The sequence below is a fragment of the Arachis duranensis genome, chromosome 4 (assembly GCF_000817695.3).
Source record: "Arachis duranensis cultivar V14167 chromosome 4, aradu.V14167.gnm2.J7QH, whole genome shotgun sequence".
Classification (NCBI taxonomy): Eukaryota; Viridiplantae; Streptophyta; class Magnoliopsida; order Fabales; family Fabaceae; genus Arachis; species Arachis duranensis.
The window spans coordinates 145,100-166,757 of NC_029775.3; the positions used below are offsets into that span (position 1 = coordinate 145,100).

Here is a 21,658-nt window from a genome sequence, read left to right on the forward strand (position 1 = left end):
ATTTTTTAAAATATTATTGTGATTTATTATGTTATTATTAGTTATTTAAAATTTGATGTTGAGACTTGTTAGGTATATATTTTTTTAAATTTATAAAATTATAAATTAAATACAATCCAAATCACTTGAAATTGGATCAGATTGGATGGGATCGATTGTCTAAAAAAAATTATCCGATTCAATCGGTGAAAAGAATAAGTAAAATTCTTTTTTTAGTTTGAAGTCAACAAAAATGGCTAGAGATTATAAGTGATACAAGTGGAATGATGCTATTGTTAAAACTTGAGAAAAAGAGTTGAATCAAGTTAAATTTAAAAACGAAATTCTTTTAGCAATTTTTTGCAAAAATATATTATGCAGGAGATTTTTTATATTTTGTCTCTAAAATCAGAACAGAACAAAGAGAAAAAGAAAAAAATTAGGCAAGCAAATATCTTGGTTTGATTTCTTAGTGTCATAAAATTTATATCTAGTCTCCACCGCAATTATTACGTGAAATTTTTATTATAATCAAATTGATTATATACACCAATATCAATGAATTACATCTTAATTTATCTAATAATATCTACCACTAAACTTCTACCCAAACCTAATCATCTTAATTTATCATTGGAATTCATGTTTCATGCTCATTTAACTCTCAATAAGAGTTGGTATATTAATAAAGCTATTTGTTTATAACCTGTATACTACTTATCTATAAATAATAATTGGTTCGAAGAAATTAAACAATACTAAAAACAATTTGTATTTTAATGTATAAATAATATTTTGATATTGAAAAAATATTTTTTGTATTAAAAGTTCCTCCGTATTAAAAGAGAAAAAGGAAAACATTACCCTCCCTACTTTAAATATTTAGCGCATATTAATTTCTTTTGGGGCGTCTGAACTTTCTCGATCATTTATTTTACTCTATATTTATAAATGTTTTAAATGACGTGAGATCTCAAATAGTAGTATCGTTATGGTGATGGCTGGTTGGAGGCACTGCAAATCTAATTCTTTTTTGTTTGTTTCCTTTAATAGAACAAGAGGAAAAAGTTTGGTTGACTGGCCATAAATTGGGGGTTACTTTCTATAAATCGTTTTTTCAGATTTAGTTGAGAAGTAGTCTTTTAGGGGGTTTGAATCGAAGCGAGCGATGCGTGAATAATGTAAATTTGTTTCGAATAGGGGATGAAATGTGGCTTCCAAGTACAAAGGCATCAGTAATTAGAAAGGGGGGAGGGGGGAATGGATTGGTGGCAGTTGCAATAGATAAGGATAGCAAAGGCAGTCGATATGCTCTCAAATGGGCTGCCGATAGCCTTCTAGCCAGAGGCCAAACTGTTGTCCTTATCCACGTTTTGCACAAGACTTCTTCCCCTCTTTCTAGTCAGTACTCCCATCCCTTCCCTCATTCATCATCATTCTCATGCATGCACACAAGTAATTATAATAATAATAATAATAATAATAATAATAATAATAATAATAATAATAATAATAATATGTTCATTTATTTTTCAGTTGGAGGCAGCCATGCCATAATATGCAACAGCAATATTCCATCTTCATCTCCTCAAAGAGACCATGTCATCAATATTACTAAGGATCTTTTCCGTACCTTCCACTGCTATTGCACACGTAAAGATGTATGTGTTTTGTTAATCTTGTGGAGAACAATATATAATGATACATATATGATATATGTGTGCGTAATTATGTATTGTTTGGTTAGATACAATGCCTTGATGTGCTAGTTGAAGACACTGACGTTGTGAAAGGAATAACAGAATATGTGTCTTACGCGGCAATTGAGAACCTAGTGCTTGGTGCAGCGTCAAGGCATGGCTTTATTAGGTAAGAAAAATTAAATGAAGTCCTCTCTCTTTGTAAAAGTATAAAATATTGATGTTTGTATGCATAAATTCCTGCAGATTCAAGTCATCAAGTACACCAAGCAACATATCAAAAGGGGCGCCCGATTTCTGTACGGTGTATATAATATCAAAAGGGAAGATATCTTCAGTGAGGAGTGCTTCTCGTTCAGCAGCGCATGCGTCTCCCCTCCTTAGCCATATACAGGCCCTAAATAATGACGATAGTGCAAGTGAAACAAGTAGTCAGTTATCGTCAAGGCGTATGAGCTTCAAGGATCATAGAAGATCCATGAAACCTCACAGCTGGCAGGACGAACCCGCAAGGTCATCACAAATTGGAAAAACATTGGGAACGGGGGCGGGGGGGTTGAGTGTAAGGTCGTCATGCATGGAGCTGTTAGGCCCAGACTCCGATACCGACATATCATTTGTGAGCTCCGGGAGGCCAAGTAGCAGTGGGCGTTCCTCCTCTGTCTTGTATGACTGCATGGACTCTTCCTCTGCTCGTAATTCACGAGTCTCCACCAGCTCCGATCGTAGCTTGGGATCACTGCGCTGTAGCCTCGCTCTCCCCACTTCCCCCGGCCCCGATATTTCTCTTTCTTTCTCTCAGGAAAGCATTGGAACCTCCTCTTTTTCTCATTCCTCTCAGAACATGGATGATGTAGAATCTGACATGAAGAGGCTCAAGCTTGAATTAAAACAAACCATGGAAATGTATAGTACAGCGTGCCGAGAAGCACTCACTGCGCAACACAAATTAATGGAGCTTAACTCCTGGAGAGTTGAAGAGGAAAAGAAATTAGACGAGGCACGATTGGCCCAGGAAGTAGCATTGGCAATCGCAGAGAAAGAGAAAGCAAGGAGCAAAGCAGCCCTGGAAACTGCAGAGGCAGCCAAAAGAATCGCGGAGGCTGAAGCAAACAGAAGAGCACATGCCGAAATGAAAGCCCTTAAAGAAGCAGAGGAAATGAGGAAGCTATTGGATAATCTAGCTCAAACGGATGAAAGATACAGGAAATACACAATAGAAGAGATTGAAGCAGCCACAGATTCCTTTTCTGAATCTCGAAAAATCGGGGAAGGTGGTTATGGCCCTGTCTATAAATGTTACCTTGACCACACTCCTGTGGCTGTCAAGGTTCTACGCCAAGATTCTGCTCAGGGGAAATCGCAGTTTCAGCAAGAGGTGACCAATCATTGGAATGAGTAATTCAATAAACTACATATTCTTTATTATTTTTATTTAAATTTTGCATTAGGTGGACCAGTCATCTCAAGAATGTTGCATACTAAATGAATGCAGATTGACATACTCAGCTGCATACGGCATCCGAATATGGTGCTTCTTGTAGGCGCATGTCCAGAGCACGGCATACTGATCTATGAATACATGGCGAATGGGAGCTTAGAAGATTGCATGATTCAGAAGAAGGGCATTGTTCTGTCTTGGCAGCTGCGATTTCGGATTGCGGCAGACATAGCCACTGGCTTACTATTCCTCCACCAGACCAAGCCTGAACCACTGGTACACCGTGATCTAAAGCCAGGAAACATTTTATTAGACCACAACTTCGTAAGCAAGATCGGCGACGTTGGGTTGGCGAGGCTTCTCCCTGCCGTGGCAGAAAATGTGACGCAGTGCTGCATGACGTCAGCAGCGGGAACATTTTGCTACATTGATCCAGAGTATCAGCAGACCGGAATGCTTGGAGTGAAGTCTGACGTGTACTCTTTAGGGATCATTCTTCTTCAGTTGTTGACAGGAAGGGCTCCAATGGGGCTTGCTCACCAAGTTGAGAAGTCCATTGAGAAGGAGGCACTGGGTGAGATGCTTGACCCCTCTGTCCCCGACTGGCCTCTTGAAGAAGCCCTATGCCTTGCCAATCTCGCACTCAGCTGTGCAGAGCTCAGACGAAAAGATAGGCCAGACCTTGGTCAACATGTACTGCCACAGCTCAAAAAATTTAGGGACTTTGCTGAAGGGAATTCCAGCCCAACTTTCTCTTGTAGTAACATTAGTTGTGCAACATCTCCCCATCTCAGTCAAGCTTCGTCTACGCCACAGGTCATCATCATCTTATTAACATTTTATCCTCATCATATTCATCTTAGCCTAAAAATTGGGTTTTAATATATAAACTGGTTTTTAACACCTCTGTGTATTGATGCAGGATGTAATGAGCGAACCACCCTTTGAACATTCGGCAAGTTCAACAAGTCCCTCAAGTCCACTATTATCACCACCAGGAGATAAAGAAGGTATTAAGAAACGCAAAAACCCACGTGTAGTCGTTGTTTTCACCATTAAGAAATCATGCTTAAATAACACTTTTTCTTTTTATGAGATGTCTAAAATCTAAATGACATTCTTCTCTTTTTAATTTTTAAACAAAAATATTATTCCTACACTAAAATTAACTACTAAATTCAAGTATTTATATATAAAATACACATATTATTTAATTTATTTTTAACATGTATTTATATTTTAACATATATTTTATATAAATAATTAACTTTAATGCTAATTTTGGTATACACATAGCATAATCCATTTTTAAAATGTATACTTCTCTTCTCTTTAAAATTAAAATAAAATATATTTTAATTTATTTGACTAGAATACTCTTTAATAATTATTATAATTATGTTAATTATTTGGTTGATTTAAANGATAATTATTAAAAGATATTTTAATCAAATAAACTAAAATATATATTATTTTAATCATTCAAAATGTATATTTTATAAACAAAACGAAGAAAAATGTCATTTAGATATTTTACAGAAAAAAAATTATTTTTTCTTTTTTATTTTTATCAATCAGTATAAAAAATAGAAAATGTTAAAAAAGGATTAATATAAGGATTTAATGTGTAGGCTAGTATAAAAAATAAAAAAATGTTAAAAAAGGATTAATGTAAGGATTTAATGTATATGCTGCACGTAATCTCTAAAAGAATTTAATGTAAGGAAATTGCTAGAACAATAGGCTAGTATTATTTAAAGACAAGATAAAAACAAAGAAAAATTATTGATCACCTAAAATTTCTCTTATCTAATTTTTATTACGATGTGTAATGTTGAAGCTGGTTGTTTTGCTATATATATATAGGGGCCAAGTCTGAGTAACTCCAACACTAAAATTTCAAAGAAAACATCAATGGATTTTGTTTCGCAGGCAGCAGTTAGCACGTGGATTTTTTTTTTTAGTATCTCTTATTTCTTAGTCATGATATTTAATCTTATCATTTAGACAAGGATCATAAAGCATTTCTTGTTAGGCATGTATATATTTTATCTGTTTGAGTGTTTCTGAATCCCAATTAACTAGTGTGTTAATAGATGCTAACTATGTATTGATTTATATTTTTATTTATTAAATATGTATAAAGATAATAAAAAATAAGTTAGTAGAGATAACATGTAACTTATAATTTAATAATTAAAAAGGTCCTAGAATAAAATCTTAAAAATAATTATATATATAAAAAATATTTCAAAAAGAAGGTAATTAGACACTAATTTATCTTATAAGTTATATTCTCATTATATATATATATATATAGGGTGCAATAAAACATAGAACTAGCAACGGATATGATTAATTGGAGACAATATTATATTTATAATATAATGCAAATATGATAGCGGAGAATAATGCATTTTGTTGACCATCCATGCACAGATGTTTCTAAATTACTTATCTCAGTAAACAAATTCTAATTAAATCATATCAATCTTACATATTAAGACATAAAAAAATGTAAGAATATATGACATTAAACAACTTAACATATTAAGATATAGAGTTGACCTTTTATTGATCAAAAATAAAATTTAGTCCTAATTCAGTATAATTTCTTAGATCTTGCTGAAATATTGACAAGAACCACCTCCATGTATCTTTACATTCGTTCGAAACTATAACATACGCAATAACAAAAAAATGGATATTAGCATCTTACCCCATTACAAATAACAGTTATACAACATAGTAATCCTTGAAGAAACACCCATTCAACTCGATTAGAGGCTTGCACCCATCTTTAAAGCCGCTTTTATATGCATCCAAACTTATATATAATCTGTCGAACAGTGACAGTGACTCTGGCTGAAGTATGACATCAATCATAGCTGTACTCCCTGAATTACTCTCGTGTAGTTTCATCAGATAGTCAAAGATCTTTTCATATTGAACTTGTTCATTATCTATAACTATCTTTCTAGCCGCCTTCAGTCCCATGCTTATCTTTTTTTCAATAAGGTGTACATTGTAATTTTTAATCATATATTCCCTAACTTGTTTAGGTTTTAAGTCAGGCTGAGTCAGTAGCCTCTTGACCAACATCGATGTCACCCATTGTCTGTTAACTAGATTACTACCAAAATTTCTAGCACAATTATACACTACATCCTTCCTTTCATATACAAAATAGTCCTTTAGTGTATTCTTAAAACTTTCCATTGTGATGAATGTTTGTCATACCTTAAACTCAACGTTCCTATATTCCGTCTCCTCATTGAAAGCATCAAATACAGTTTTGCTTTTATCATCATTTGACACTGGACTATTAAATGCTTCACTCTCATATTCACAAAGCTCGTCATAATATGAGTCTAATTTTTTTCCAACAATTTCAGAATTTGAATTCACTGTATTCTTATCCAGTCCATTTTCAGACTCCACACCACTCCCTGTTTCAGGCCCTTCACCTACTTCACATTCCACCCCAATTTTTTCATCCCTTAGAATATGTGTCCTCCTCCTACCTGAATAATTCTTGGAAGTCTATTTTTTAGCTATCTTTGGAGAATAATCTGAACCACCTTTATTTAGTCTAGTCTTATCCCCTACTATTTGAGCCACTCTTGATTAATGTCCTATTTGGGTCTGACTTCACCTCACCATCTGGTCCATATTTCTCCTCACCAACTGGGTCCTAACTAGCTCTCTTCCTTGGTGATACCATTTTTTTCTTCTTTTTCTTCAATCTTTCATTCCTTCTCTATTTCTCATTTCACTGCTATGAGTATCTTCATATCCCGGAAGAGGTGGCTTGTATAACTCGTTCTCAGTTGTTTCATATCCATCACTTGAGGATGATGAGTCACTCAAAATAACATCCTCAGCTTGCTTCTCCTCTTCCACAATTTCTGCCACACTAACCAAATGATCAAAGTAGATATAAATTTTATTTGTCTCCTTGTTTTTACTCTTGTTATTCTCATGTCATTTATCTCAGCATCACCCCTCATTATATGTAAGTCAGATTCTAAGTTAGGTGTCATACTATCAAACCAAAACATAGTCTTATTTTCTGTGTAACCCAACTCCTTTTGTAACGTTTCAAAATCAAAGAAGTTCACCAAATTAATGTCTAAAGGTGGCCACTTCTTCACTTTTTCATCAACATATTCTAATTTATTCTGTGAATTCCTCTTAAAATTTTCTCTATGATAAAAAATAAGAACTAATTCAAACTCATCCATCTGCAAATTACTACTACTAATCAAAATTCAGTTCATGATATTTGATCTCACTGTGCCAGTGATCTAAACTACTGACAAACAACATTATTTATTTAACAAATTAGTTAAAAAACTTCAAATTTCATTCACGGAAACAATATTTTTAAAAACGTACAACCAGTAAAAAAGCACAACTAGGCAAACTATTTTAACACCACTGAACATTCCAACACCAACATGCAATTTATGAATAGAGTTTAGATAGTACTAATTTTTTAAATGGTCAAATCTGTCACTAATCTGAACGGCGACAAAAGCTACGTCCATTTCACGATGTCAGTGATTCCGTCAATGGCGCAGTTAGAAGTGTCCTCTGAATCCTTCTTAACGGCCTTGTCAGCACCTTTGTTAGCACCAATATAATTACTTCCACTACTGTCTGTCTGTCCTTTCACATGAAGAAGGTTACAAAGGTTTTGGTTATTCTGTAAATACGAGTTAGAGTTTAGGGGGTTATGTGAGTGAGAACGACGTTTTCTTCCTCTTTAACCTAAAAATGACGCCGTTTTTGAATGTGACAAGAGGACAAATTGACCATTATCCAATTCTCCTAATCCACGTTGGCACTTGATTCTGAACTAGCTTTCAGATTAGCACTGATAAGTGTCACATCATATTTTTTTGTCAACTATGGATGGAGGATACAAGGAAGGGAGCGTGATGGGTTATTTTAATCACGGACAGAAATCAGCGTGTGTGACTTTTTTTTTTGTAAGGAGTCACCTTGTCCTAATATAAAATGGACAGGAATCGAATTGAGTTGGATGTTTACTCTTCACTTAAATTTAAAAAAAAATATTAGAATATAATTAAGATCAATTAAAATAAATTAATATTATTTATATTTATATAATATATCTATATATTTATTATAAAATTTTATATTTTTATTACTTTGATTCTACTAATACCTATATATATTCTTCTACATTATATCTTTGATAACTCACTCAATAATACAATATAATTTCTTATACTTTGGTCTCTTAGTTTTGAGAATAGCAAATAATAAATCACATAAAACAAATAATTTTATTAATACAGGGCGTCTCCCCCGTTTGTGCCTCGTTGGTGGGTCGTGGAACGAACAGCGATAGCGTTGACAATGAAATGAACAGCCAATTAGAATGAAGGCAGAATGACGCGGCGCAAGTTTATTGGACAGGTCTGACCGATTGGCACTAAAAACCTGAGAAAAATGGAGTGAAAGTTAAATAAAATAGAGTAAGAGGAATAAAAGAAAGAAGCCATAGAATTAGAGGGGAGGTCTGTTCGGCGCGAGTGGCCAGTGACACTTGAAAGCGCAGGCTCTCTTCCGTTGAGTTGAGTTGAGTTGAGTTGTTCAATATCTTGTCCTGTTAATAAAACCGACGATTTTAGTATTAATAATTATTACTGCTCGTGCTTAGTTAGTAATACAGTGATTAGACACAAAGACGAAGAAGGGAAAAAGAAAAGAGAAATAAAGGAGAGGTTCCTTCCTGTTTTGCTGTGAACTGGAAGGAAGGAAGCTGAAGGTCAATTGGGATTCACCACTCTTGACACCCGTAAGTATTAGATCTTTTCCAATTTCTATTTCAGTTACGATTAATGGTTTCACTCACTCGCTTAGGCATAGATCGTGTTGCCGATCCCTTCAGATCTATTTCTGCATATTCTATCTAATTTCTTGTAATTAGAATGGCAATCGAATGGTTCGGATATATGCATTTAGCGTTTATTATTTACTTTTTTTTTTTTTAATTTTATGAAATAGTGAAGCGAACAAGGGAGGAATCCAAGAAGCAAGTGCATTGCATTGCATGCTGAGTGAGAGTTTGTGGCGAGTGAGTGTGGGATTAAAAAAGGGAATTCAAAATTCAGCGACTGGGGTCAGGGGGTGACTTGCCCCAATCTGGTGGTGAGTACAACCCTTATCCTGTGGCGCGCAGGGTCAATTCCAGCCACGGCATGATGATTGATGACGACATGGAGGCTGGTTCTTTGGGGCCTTACCACGACAGGCCAAGAACTTTCCCCAACATGCGCACTAAACCTTACACCCCACTGGTAAATTAACTCCACTACCACTGCTTCCTTTATCATCTAATTTCAACCATTTTCTCACTCCCATCTTTCTGCAGATATTTCGTATTCTCCTGGGAATAAATGTCCGTGTTCTATTCATTCTTTTGCTCCTCGGATTTGGGGCTATCTTTTACATGGGAGCCAGTACATCTCCCATCATTGTGTTTGTCATCTCTATTTGTATTCTCAGCTTCCTTGTGTCTATATATCTTACAAAGTGGGTGCTTGCAAAGGATGAGGGACCCCCTGAAATGGTTCAGGTAACTCTATTTCCTATGCTTAACTTTTTATGTCCTGCTCCCACAAACACTCTAGATTTATATTCCCTTTTATTGAATTCTGGTCTTCATTTCGGTTACTGGGTTTTGCCATATGAAATATTGATATAGAATGTGATGCGAATCACGTAGAACAACTATATCTTTTTTATCAAATAGAGAGAAGTTGATTGTTGTGGATTCTGTAAGAGAGGATGAGGTCGATTGCTGTAGCTCGCATCCCTTGCTAAAACAAAAGTGGCATTTCATCCATAGTCTTTTGACAGAACAACAACAACAACAAGAAAGCCTTGTCCCACTAGGTGGGGTCGGCTACATAAATCAAACGACGCTATTGAGCTCTATCATGTATCATGTCTATAGAGAGACCGTTTACATGTAGATCTCATTTGACCACCTCATGGATGGTCTTCTTAGGTCTACCTTTGCCTTTCATCCCTTGTCCATCTTCCATCTTATCCACCCTCCTAATTGAGTGTTCTGTCGGTTTTTTTCTCACATGTCCGAACCACTTGAGACGTGATTCTATCATCTTTTCCACAATAGATGCTACTCTAACTCTCTCTTATATTTAGCATTAATATTACTTTCATGTGGTTTTTATAATAGTAGAAAATTTAGAATTCTCATTCAATTTTCTAAAGTTTAGTTGATTCGAGTTAGTGAGCATTAAGTAGCCACCTATATACGACAAGATGATGAAAACTTGCCTAGAGAGTTGGTTGGAAGAAGAAGGCAAATAAGCAACAAAGGCACTAGTGCAAACATCTCATGCATAGGGCCTAATTTCTATCGGAGAGTGTGGAGCTATTTGGTTTTTATTTTATAATGAAATATGTCGAGGACCAACTATCTCAAAATCTTAAGCTATTGCATGTAAGGCACATGAATAATTTTTGAAATATTCCGATAAAGCAAACTATTTGTTTACTATATAACAGTTTACATGTTAAAACTTATTCTAGATTTGTGATGTCTTTGACATCATACCTAGGCTATGGATCTTTTCTTCCACCTTTTACATGTTCTTACATGTCATGTATGTTCTGTTTCAGGTCAACTTCTGCTTACATCACTGTAGCTGCATTCCTTTTAGGTGCCCTTTGTTCAGGGATTGCTGGATATGTTGGGATGTGGGTGTCTGTTCGTGCCAATGTCAGAGTCTCTAGTGCTGCAAGACGGTCCGCAAGAGAGGCATTGCAGGTCATTAGTTTATTATCAGTTCCTGCAAAAACTATAACTGGTTCATTATTCCTATATAACACTAAGAAAGTTGTTCAGGTAGCTACTCGTGCTGGCGGTTTATCTGCTATAATCGTCGTTGGTATGGCTGTAATTGGGATAGCAGTTCTTTATGCCACATTTTATGTTTGGCTTGGCGTGGACTCACCAGGGTCGATGAAAGTTACTGATTGTATGTGTAGACTTCTCCCTCCAATTGTTTTGTTTTTTGGCCAAAGATTGTTTGTAAATTGTTAGTGTTGAACATGAACAAGTGCTTTTTTATGCATAATTCTTATCTTTTTGAGCTAGTTTCCAGTTTGATTAGTGTTTTATAACTTGTGGTGAATTTCATTTCGGTGGGTTTTTTTGAAACTAAAAGTGAACCTATAGGCCAGGTGGTTGACATGGTTGAGGATTTGGCTTAGGTCATTAATGGTTCCTCAATGTACTGAAAATAAGGGCAAAAGAAAAAATAGACGAGATATATGTGACTTTTTTTCCCCCTTTGCAAGAGGAAATTATTAAATCTTGACCAAAATGAGTTTTAGATGTTATATTTGTGATTATTGAGGTCTATTTATTAGCTATTTGACTGATGACTGCAACGTAATTTTCTTTGTACTGTTAGCATTGAGCAATACTTGCTGCATCTTTTAGCTGTTTTTCTCTTACCTTCTCTCTCTGTCTCTAATTCATATTTGATTCTTTTCCACCCTCAGTGCCGCTTCTTCTGGTTGGATATGGATTTGGTGCTTCCTTCGTTGCACTGTTTGCTCAGTTGGGTGGTGGAATATATACAAAAGCAGCTGATGTTGGAGCAGACCTTGTTGGAAAAGTAGAACAGGGAATACCTGAAGATGACCCTAGGAATCCTGCTGTTATTGCTGATCTGGTATTTGTTGTTTAATTTTGTTTGCCTCAGTTTGAAGATTCTGCACATTATATTGATTTTCTTTTTTTAATTAAAGAAAGAAACATTTAAAAAAAAATCGCTGTTTTTAGTCGCTGCCTGTTTATGTTTGTGGAAATGATTTTGAAATAAGGTTGTATATGTAGCCAGTAATGAATGTCTTTCTTTTTCCCCCTCTAGTTTGACGACATTAATGTTTTACTCGGTGAATTTTCAAATGTTGAAACCTATGATTGAATATATTTAATTCACTGTTGGTGACTGTATAACTTAAGCAATGGATGGGTTTCTGATTACAAGTTCCTTAAACAGATTTATGGGATTTTCTAAGACATTTGACGGTCACTTTTGGGTTTCCTGAATTATTTGATATATAGAGGCAAAAGTACGGTATATAAAACATTAGTTATATGCTTGTAGTAATGTGTATTGAGAACTGCCTTTATTTTCAGTTTCTTAAACTTTAAGAACTTAATATTCTGCTTCAGGCCAACTTATAAATACAGATGAAAATCTTAAGTAAACACTATTGATTGATTGATATAGGTATACATGAGCTGATTATTATATTATTTATTTATTTGTCAAATAAATTGTACTTGCAAAACTATAAAACCTAAACCAAATGAAGAGAACTGCTTCATGTTTATAATCTGCACTTTTGTTTATGCTTTTTGGCTAGGCCTTTTTACTTGCATTTTTTATGCCATAATTGTTTTGTTTCGGTTTTAAGGTTGGAGATAATGTAGGAGACTGTGCTGCTAGGGGTGCTGATCTTTTTGAAAGTATTGCAGCTGAAATAATCAGTGCTATGATACTTGGAGGAACAATGGCTCAACGTTGTAAAATTGAAGGCAAGTACCCACTACATAGTTACCCCAATGTGTCTATGCTTTGCTTAGTGATTTTGGTTACCATTGCTTTATGTATGCTTTTCTAATTTGATGTTTTCTCTTTTGACTCAGATCCATCTGGCTTCATCTTGTTTCCTCTTGTTGTTCACTCATTTGATCTGGTAGTTTCGTCGGTTGGAATATTTTCAATTAGGGGTACACGTGAATCTGGAGTAATGGCTCCAATTGAGGATCCAATGACAATTCTTCAGAAAGGATATTCTGTTACAATAGTTTTAGCTGTTGTGGCGTTTGCTCTGGTAATTGTTAATCTTCGTTTGTGATATTTGAATTTGGCTTTACTAATTTCTCCAGTTGATATAATTTATTTGCTATATTTCTGTTTAGGATTGGGGCAGTGAAATATCTTGAATCTTTCCAAATTCTTGTTACAGTATCTATTCTGATTATTATTTGAATTGAATTGATCTGCAGTCTACACGGTGGTTACTTTATACTGAGCAAGCACCTTCAGCATGGTTCAATTTTGCTTTGTGTGGGCTCGTTGGTATTATTACTGCTTATGTTTTTGTCTGGATCACTAAGTATTATACTGACTACAAGCATGAACCTGTGCGCACATTAGCCCTTTCTAGCTCCACTGGTCATGGGACTAATATAATTGCTGGAGTCAGTTTGGGTCTTGAGTCAACTGCTCTTCCTGTCCTTGTCATCAGTGTAGCAATTATTTCAGCTTACTGGCTGGGCCAAACCTGTGGACTAGTAGACGAGACAGGAAACCCAATTGGTGGGCTGTTTGGCACAGCTGTAGCAACTATGGGAATGCTTAGCACTGCAGCTTATATTCTGACGATGGATATGTTTGGCCCAATAGCGGATAACGCTGGAGGCATTGTAGAGATGAGTCAGCAGGTAGTTCTTGCCAAAATAATTTTGTCCAGTGTTATTTCTGATATTTCTCATGTAAAGTATATTGACATTGATCTCTTTTTAGCCTGAAAGTGTCCGAGAGATCACCGATGTCCTCGACGCTGTAGGAAACACAACAAAAGCCACCACCAAAGGATTTGCCATTGGTTCTGCTGCTCTTGCATCGTTCCTTTTGTTTAGTGCTTATATGGATGAGGTTGCCGCATTTGCTCATCAACCTTTTAAACAGGTCTGCAGAACTAGTTCCAACTTAGTTACTTAACTATCCTTGAGCATGTTTTACTCATTCTGTATTAGATGTTCTTTGGTTTTAGTCTTTACATTTTCAAAATTTTAATCCAGCCCTTGTAAGTTATAAAGTTTATTTCTTCCTAGTGTAGTCATTCTCTTAAGCTTTTCCCAATCCTACCTTGAACGTTAATGGAAGTTTTTGGATTCAAGAAGATTTCACCTTAGTTTTCGTTGCTTCTTGTTTTTTTTTTTTTTTTTGNNNTATTCTGAAGCTACTTACAATTCAATTATCTAAATAGATTTCATTATTTCTTTGAAAGCTACTCACAATTGAATTGCAGGTCGATATTGCAGTTCCAGAAGTTTTTGTCGGTGGGTTGTTAGGTTCCATGCTTATATTTGTCTTTAGTGCTTGGGCATGTTCTGCTGTTGGCCGAACTGCGCAAGAGGTTGTTAATGAAGTAAGAAGGCAGTTCATTGAGAGGCCTGGTATAATGGTGAGTTTTGGTTGCTGAAGTAATATCGTGAGGATTATTTTAAGTTTTGAACTACTTTTATTTATTTTTTTGTATATATTTTGTACAGGACTACAAGGAGAAACCAGACTATGGTCGCTGTGTTGCTATTGTAGCTTCGGCATCATTAAGAGAGATGATAAAACCTGGTGCTTTGGCAATCATTTCACCTATTGTAGTTGGTGAGTTAATTCCTGTGTTTAATTGCTCATTTTTATATTATTATTGCTGAGATTGTGAGATTTAGGTAGGAGAGGAGACATAAGGAAAGAGAAAAGTTATGAATAATATGATATTGATATGATTACATTATTCATAGCCTTTCTCTTCCCTCATTTCCTCCAATATATGAATCATACAATCTCAATATATCAAAATGGTATCATTTTCCATGATCCGTGTTATCCCTCCTTTAGCTGTCAAGTTCCTGAAATTTGAACTTGTATTCTTCATATTCGTAGTCTTTCTCCCTCCGTATCTAAGATCCACAATCTAAACAACTGTGAAAAGGGGTTAATGCTTTATATTTAAGGACACTAGAAAGTGGATAGTCTTTATTGAAATAATAGTATTTTTGAAGTTTGGAAGTTTCAAAACCTTCCATGAAACCTTATCATCACTTGTAAGCAAAACCCTCACATTGCTGTTATGAATACTTTTAGGCCATGGTTTGCTAAATTTTTCTCTTGCAGGTTTCCTGTTTCGAATTTTGGGTTACTACACAGGGCATCCCTTACTTGGGGCTAAAGTTGTGGCATCTTTGCTGATGTTTGCAACTGTAGCTGGCATTCTTATGGCACTTTTCCTGAACACAGCCGGTGGTGCCTGGGATAATGCAAAGAAGTATATAGAGACTGGCGCTCTTGGAGGCAAGGGAAGTGATGCTCACAAAGCAGCTGTAACAGGAGACACGTAAGGAGTTACTTTTTATTTTAATGCTATTTTTTCTTGCAATAATGAATGTCATAAGCATGCCAATGGTTATTTTATGGAGCTTTTCAGCTTTTTTTCTATTTTACATCTATCAATGTTTGTATTGCTTGTAATCTTGGACTGGTGGGACAGAGTTGGAGACCCTTTCAAGGACACAGCTGGTCCCTCGCTTCATGTTCTCATAAAGATGCTGGCAACGATTACGCTTGTAATGGCTCCAGTGTTCCTGTGATGTGAGAGTTGATATCTCTGCTGCGGCCAATTGATTTTGATAATTTTGGAAGCATAGGGAAGGGATGGGATAGGTTATATGCTTATATCTATCAATATATGATGTGCATCGAATCGAAGAGCCTGCCTGATTTTACATCGTCATGTATACGGAATTGTCCTGTCCTTCATCACTTGTGGGAATAAATATGTTAATTGACTGAACGTGTAGTGAAGTAGACAAATAGTAATGAGAAATGAGGACCATAATTTTGGGTTTTGATTGAATGATGGAATTATGTATGTTGACTTGTTAATGACATTTTTTTTAAAATATTATATATGTCTTTATTTTTTATTCTTGGTATAAAAAAATCGATAATAAAACAGAAAAGATAAAAAATCTTGTTATATTATAAAATTATACAAAATAAATATATATAAAAATTAATATAAATATAATTTTTTTTCCTGATTCATACACTGATACACACCTTGGCCCCATTTTTGTTTCCCCAACTCTTCTTCGGCCATTCAACGGACAACGACGGAAACGCCGCGCCAGTCTAATAAGTAATAACACATTAGAACATTACACATGATCCTGAACTTACAATATGGAGATGTTTTGCCACGTTCAATTGTTTTAGCGCTTCAATAAAGCGTAATATTAGAGAAAACAAAAGGCATGCCCAAAACAATTAAAAGAAAAAGTCAATATATTGATATATTTATTTTTGTGTGAAGTTAATAATTAAGAATTATTATATGATAATTTAGTTAAATTTATTAAATTATTTAATAATTTTTAAATATCAATTTTATATGTATATATAAAACTGTATATGAATTTTCACAAAAAGAAAAGAAGAAAAAAACTAAAAAAGTAACAGGAATACAGGACAAGTAGGGTAAGTATTTCACTGAAAAAACAATTGTTATAAGGTGTAGTTTATGGTAGCTACAAGTTTTGGTGTCTATGGTGGTTATAGACTTCACAAAATAATATTTTCAATCAAATAAAATAAAAAATTGAAGTACGTTTCAGTTCTATTAATAAATAATGACATGTTTATGAGTGTAAATAAAAGAAAAAAATTAGACTATTTATCATATTTCTTGACAAAAAAAATGATCTATCGTTTTCTCTTGTCGTCCGAAATGAAGTCGCTACCAATGCCCAAAATTTTAAAAATGATAGTATCTAAAAATACTTACATTGCATTAATATTTTCATTATCTACTTATACTTTTCTTTTTTGTAATTAATAATTTTAAATTTTACTTTACTAATATTAAAATTTAATTAATAACAGTAATTTTAGACTTCAAAATTTTTATTGCAGAATAAAATGATTATTTTAATTAAAAATAAAAGATATAAATAATTATTTATTAACGTGAGAAAAAAATTAATGCAATGTAAGTATTTTTAGATACTATTATTTTTTAAATTTTGGGCATTGGTAGCGACTCCATTTCCGAGAGAAAACGACAGATCATTTTTTATCAAAAAATATAATAAATGGTCTAATTTTTTTTTTTATTTACACTAATAAACATGTCATTATTTATTAATAAAACTGAAACGTGCTTCAATTTTTTATTTTATTTGATTAAAAATATCATTTTGTGAAATCCATAGCCACCATAGACACCAAAATTTGTGGCCACCATAGACTACACCTTATTATAACTTATAAGTTATATGTTTCTAAAAGGATAAGTACTCCATGACCCAAAAACAGAAGATAAGTATTCAATAAATTTTTGAAAGATTTTATAATAAAGTTATTAACTTAATTTTTATGTGTTGATAGTATAACAAATGTTTATACAAGTATTTAATTATTTATGGTCACATAGTAAAGATAATTAATTTTTAACTATTTAAAAAATTATTTAAATATGTAAATTTAATTAGATAATTGTTATATTATTGGTATATCAAAATATAATTCTAAATTTAGACTTTTGTAAAAAATGAAAATCAAAGTACTATCTCACTTTCAACAGGATATTCTTACCTGTTTTGATAAAATTTGAGGGAAATTAAAATAATTAGATTTAATTTATATAGAGTAAATTTCAAATGTCAACAAATCAATTGAAAAGTATTTTTAAAATAATTATTTATCCTGTCTGTAACTAGCGAGAATCATATTCACTTTTCAGTTTAATAATATAATAGTAAATAATTTTAGAATAAAAATAGAGTTAACAGTTAAAATCGTCTTTGAAAGATATTCTAATTTTTATTTTGGTCTCTAAAAGATAAAATTAATCAAAAGTGTCTCCAAAAGATACCGACGTTGATAGAGTTCGTCCTTCCATCATCTCAGTTGCTGAGATGTGTAACGTTTGTTGAGCTGAAACGTTAAGTTTGGCACACTCTAGCGTGACTAACATTAATGCTGAATAGATAAGTTTGTTTATTTAGCTCAAATTAGTCTTAATGTTACAACCCTAACCTAACCCCAATTTAAAGCATAAATGTGTGATTCTCGTAGTAGATGACCCTGTATGTTTGTTCAGTCGCTGTCATGTTGAATGGAAGTCGCAACGGTGACTTGCTGTCTCAATCTCTTAGTAGCCATAGTTCCAACTCTTGTATGCGACGGAGGAAGATCAAGGACCAGACATGTTTTTGTGGGTTGAGGACAACGATAAAAAAATCTGGTACAAGAGAGAATCCAAATAGGTTGTTCCACATTTGTGTAAGATATATACCCGATGAGTACGGGTAAATTAATTTTATTTTGTTGGGTAGTTGAAATTAATATTTTTTTTAAAAATATTCAGAAGGAAAGCCACTGCAACTTTTTTAGGTGGATTGATGATGATGGGTACGCAGTAAGGGAGAAATTGATGTAGAGGTTGGTAGTGACTATAATGAATGGAGATTAAATATTTCATGAAGATTGGATAGCTTGGAGAGTGAAATTAGAGCAATGAAGATGCTAATAATGTATATCTTAGTTGCAACTTGCAATGATTGTAGCTACTATCATTTGTGCATCACTTTTGTACATATGTATCTTCAAATAAATCTACAGATGGAGTGTCATGTTGTTGTGCGTTAGGGATGTTGTTAGAACTTTGAGATTGAATTAATTGATATGTAACGATGATGTGACTTACAAATAAAATCAGGTGTTCTAGCTTAATTGTATTTAAGTCAACATAAACTTGTCATTTGAGTATGATGGATTTCATTGAAAATACAATATGGTGATGTTTGTACCTAAATATAAATTCACCAAAAAATTGTATACATCAAAATAGACATAATAATTGTTATAATCCATAACAAACATCATAATCATATCATATTATCTTAGTAGATATACTACATGGGTAATCAAGTATCCACAACTTAATAGAGTAATTCAAAACAAAGGTTCTATAACATTGTTCACCTAAATAAAACAACATAATAGGCCTAATTAAAAGATCCTGGTAACACAACCAGTTTACACAGCCCTGTTCCTAAAAAGCTAATAACAACGACATACAAAATACATTTCCTAATTAAAGTTCTTAATCTTTCTTTCTTAGATGCTTGAAACCTGGAGTTAGTACAAATGTCATGAAGCTTTGCATTTTTTTAGCAGTTGCGAAACTTGTTCCTTTCAGTGTTTTAGCAGATATGGCCACATGTGATTTGGTGGAGGCATTTAAGCTTGCCTTACGTTTAATGACATGCAATTTGGGTGGCCTTCCTCTCTTTGCATCCTGCATAGGCCAGTTGGTAGAACCATTATTTTTCAACTAAATAAATGCAAATGGTGTTAAAGATAAAAGCAATAAGTAAATAACTTGAAGGTCTTCAACAGACGGTTGGCTTTCTTGTTTTGGTGGGGAGCCTGGCTGATTGTCACATTAGGTTGTGTTTGGACTGGTGGAGAAGATAGAGAAATGGATTGAATATCATTAGTTTTGGTGTTTGTTTCATCTGTAGGGGGAGCAGGCTCTTTAACAAGTGCAAGTTGCAGTTGTATTTGCCTAGCTTATTCCTCAGCATCCACTTTTTTCTTCTTTGCACAACCTCTTTTGTGTGTCCAACTTCACCACAATACATGCACCTGATTAGATTGTACTTCCTCTTCATCCTGGTGCTTGACCCAGTTGGTTGTTCATCCTTGTCTCTTCTCTTCTTGGTAGGCCTGCTGGGTTTTGGCTTAATTAGGGGAGGGACAGGGGCAGGTGACAATTTTTTTTCCACAAATTTTGTCCTTTTACTGGGTTGACATTGATGCCAACACATACAAATTTAATGAAAAAATTGAAATCAATTCTTACTAAGTGAGAGTAAGAGAAGGAATGAAATGGTTGGATATTTTACCTGTGAGTTGCCAGAACCTACAAGTGAAAGTGTGCTTTCCCAAGTCCACCACCATGTTTGTTCACCTTTGTAGAGTTCACACCATCATACTGTCACTACTGTATTCATCATCTCTTAGCACCTTTGGAGACTTGTAAAGGCTGTCCTCAGCACTCTCATAGGAGTTATGAGAGTCACTTTCTTCTTCAACCTCTAATGTCTTTACATGCCTTCCAGCTCTTGTGGTGGTAGTGACATTGGTCTTTGCTTTGGTCTGAGGTGGAGCATAAGTAGGCTTGGTAGGCTGAGTATAGAGTTTTTTGGGCTGTGATGAAGTGTCAATAGGGTCATGTGATTTTTTGATGGGTTGAGATAATAGTTTGGTGGGCTTAGATGATGATCCAGTGGGCTTGGTGGATACCTTAGTGGGCTAAAAGGGTTGCTTAGTGGGCTGGGTATGCAATTTAGTGGATTGACTTGGTACCTTAGTGGGTTGGGTAGGCAACTTAGTGGACTGAGAAAGCAATTTTGAGGGCTGAGAGTATAATCTGTTACCATCACCTGAGACCTTCGAGGATTGAGAGCATGCTTTTGGATGGAATGGTAGCTTAGTGGGTTGAAAGTGCTCTTTGATGGCTTATATTTTTCACATCTTCTTTCTTCTCATCAACCACAAACGGCTCTGAAACACCATGCTCAAAATACATATTGATCAAATTGAAGTTCCTCCTACAGTACTTGACCATTGCAATCAAATTATCATCTGTGGCTAGCCTCCTCAATCTAGATTCAAGAGGAACTTCACAAAGAACACATCAAATGTGTCATTGTCAACTCCCATTAACACCTCCGTGTGATTGGGCTCATAGTACAGATTTTTACCCTCATCCTTCTTAAATTTCCTACCATGATGAAATATAAATGTCATAGGAGGACCCTCCATCTACAAAAGTAAAAATCAAATAACGTTAATCAACAACAAATATGAAACAAACTCAGAGTAACAACTGCATGTAAACACACAACAACCAACATACTCATAATCATCACAAACCCTTGACTAAGACCAAACATCAAAATAACCACAGCATAATAACCATGAAACCCGTCACAGCAACCTCACAGCAACATGTTCTTCCTAATATCATACCTTGTCTAATAACGTCAACTCCAAACCCTGGTCTAACTAAATGGTTTTTAGAACTACGTCAACATAAAGCAACACACACCAACACTGCAAAATCAACAAAAACTGACAAAAAATTAAATCTTTACCTGTGGCAGTTACTATTCCTTCCTTCAACTGCGTAAGTTCTCCGCGAGCTCCTCCAACTTCTCACTCTAGTAGCGCCAACTCTTCCACAAATGTCGATGCGCACAAAGATCGTCAAGTAAACAAGAAGGTTCTGATCATAGGCAAGTGTCTCAGGACAGAGAGTCACAGGGTAGAGAGGTGACGAGGGGTTTTGGAGCGAAAGTTGAAGAGAGTTGTTATGAGAGGAGGTGATGGGAAAAAAATTTGAAAATCCCACTCTGGACCACAAACAACGTCGTCCCATGGTTTTGGGGTGGAGAATTGATGCTACGTCGTTTTGGTCTGTGCCACGCTGTAACTTAACGTTCCAACTCAGCAAACGTTACACACCTCAGCAACTGAGATGACGGAAGGACAAACTCCATCAATGTCGGTATCTTTTGGGAATGCTTTTGATTAATTTTATTTTTCAGAGACCAAAATGGAGATCGAAATATCTTTTAAGGACTATTTTGACTATTAAC

The 21,658-nt window shown here is 34.6% G+C and overlaps 2 protein-coding genes across 2 annotated transcripts; both read left to right on the top strand.

The window, feature by feature from the left end:
• The first annotated feature begins 1,187 nt into the window (after positions 1-1,187).
• On the top strand, positions 1,188-5,064 carry LOC107482364 (U-box domain-containing protein 35). The gene is made up of 7 exons (XM_052260006.1): positions 1,188-1,422; positions 1,576-1,640; positions 1,727-1,848; positions 1,926-3,057; positions 3,175-3,936; positions 4,043-4,130; positions 4,987-5,064. Exons 1-7 carry the CDS (start codon positions 1,188-1,190, stop codon positions 5,001-5,003), a joined length of 2,421 nt encoding a protein of 806 aa, XP_052115966.1. The 3' UTR covers positions 5,004-5,064.
• Positions 5,065-8,502: 3,438 nt separating this feature from the next.
• Positions 8,503-15,913, top strand: LOC107482363 (pyrophosphate-energized membrane proton pump 2). The gene is made up of 14 exons (XM_052260104.1): positions 8,503-8,950; positions 9,160-9,452; positions 9,527-9,837; positions 10,714-10,951; positions 11,030-11,162; positions 11,692-11,864; positions 12,616-12,736; positions 12,848-13,035; positions 13,211-13,648; positions 13,731-13,895; positions 14,239-14,394; positions 14,483-14,594; positions 15,105-15,324; positions 15,478-15,913. The coding sequence occupies exons 2-14, from the start codon at positions 9,354-9,356 to the stop codon at positions 15,575-15,577; spliced, it is 2,454 nt and encodes an 817-aa protein (XP_052116064.1). The 5' UTR covers positions 8,503-8,950; positions 9,160-9,353; the 3' UTR covers positions 15,578-15,913.
• The last annotated feature ends 5,745 nt before the right edge of the window (positions 15,914-21,658 follow it).

Coding starts and splice junctions, on each gene's coding strand:
- LOC107482364 (XM_052260006.1), top strand. CDS start 1,188: ATGTGGCTTCCAAGTACAAAGGCATCAGTAATTAGAAAGGGGGGAGGG. Junction 1,849..1,925: donor TCAAGGCATGGCTTTATTAG/GTAAGAAAAATT, acceptor AAATTCCTGCAG/ATTCAAGTCATCAAGTACAC. Junction 3,058..3,174: donor AATCGCAGTTTCAGCAAGAG/GTGACCAATCAT, acceptor AAATGAATGCAG/ATTGACATACTCAGCTGCAT.
- LOC107482363 (XM_052260104.1), top strand. CDS start 9,354: ATGATGATTGATGACGACATGGAGGCTGGTTCTTTGGGGCCTTACCAC. Junction 11,163..11,691: donor GTCGATGAAAGTTACTGATT/GTATGTGTAGAC, acceptor TTCCACCCTCAG/TGCCGCTTCTTCTGGTTGGA. Junction 12,737..12,847: donor TCAACGTTGTAAAATTGAAG/GCAAGTACCCAC, acceptor CTTTTGACTCAG/ATCCATCTGGCTTCATCTTG.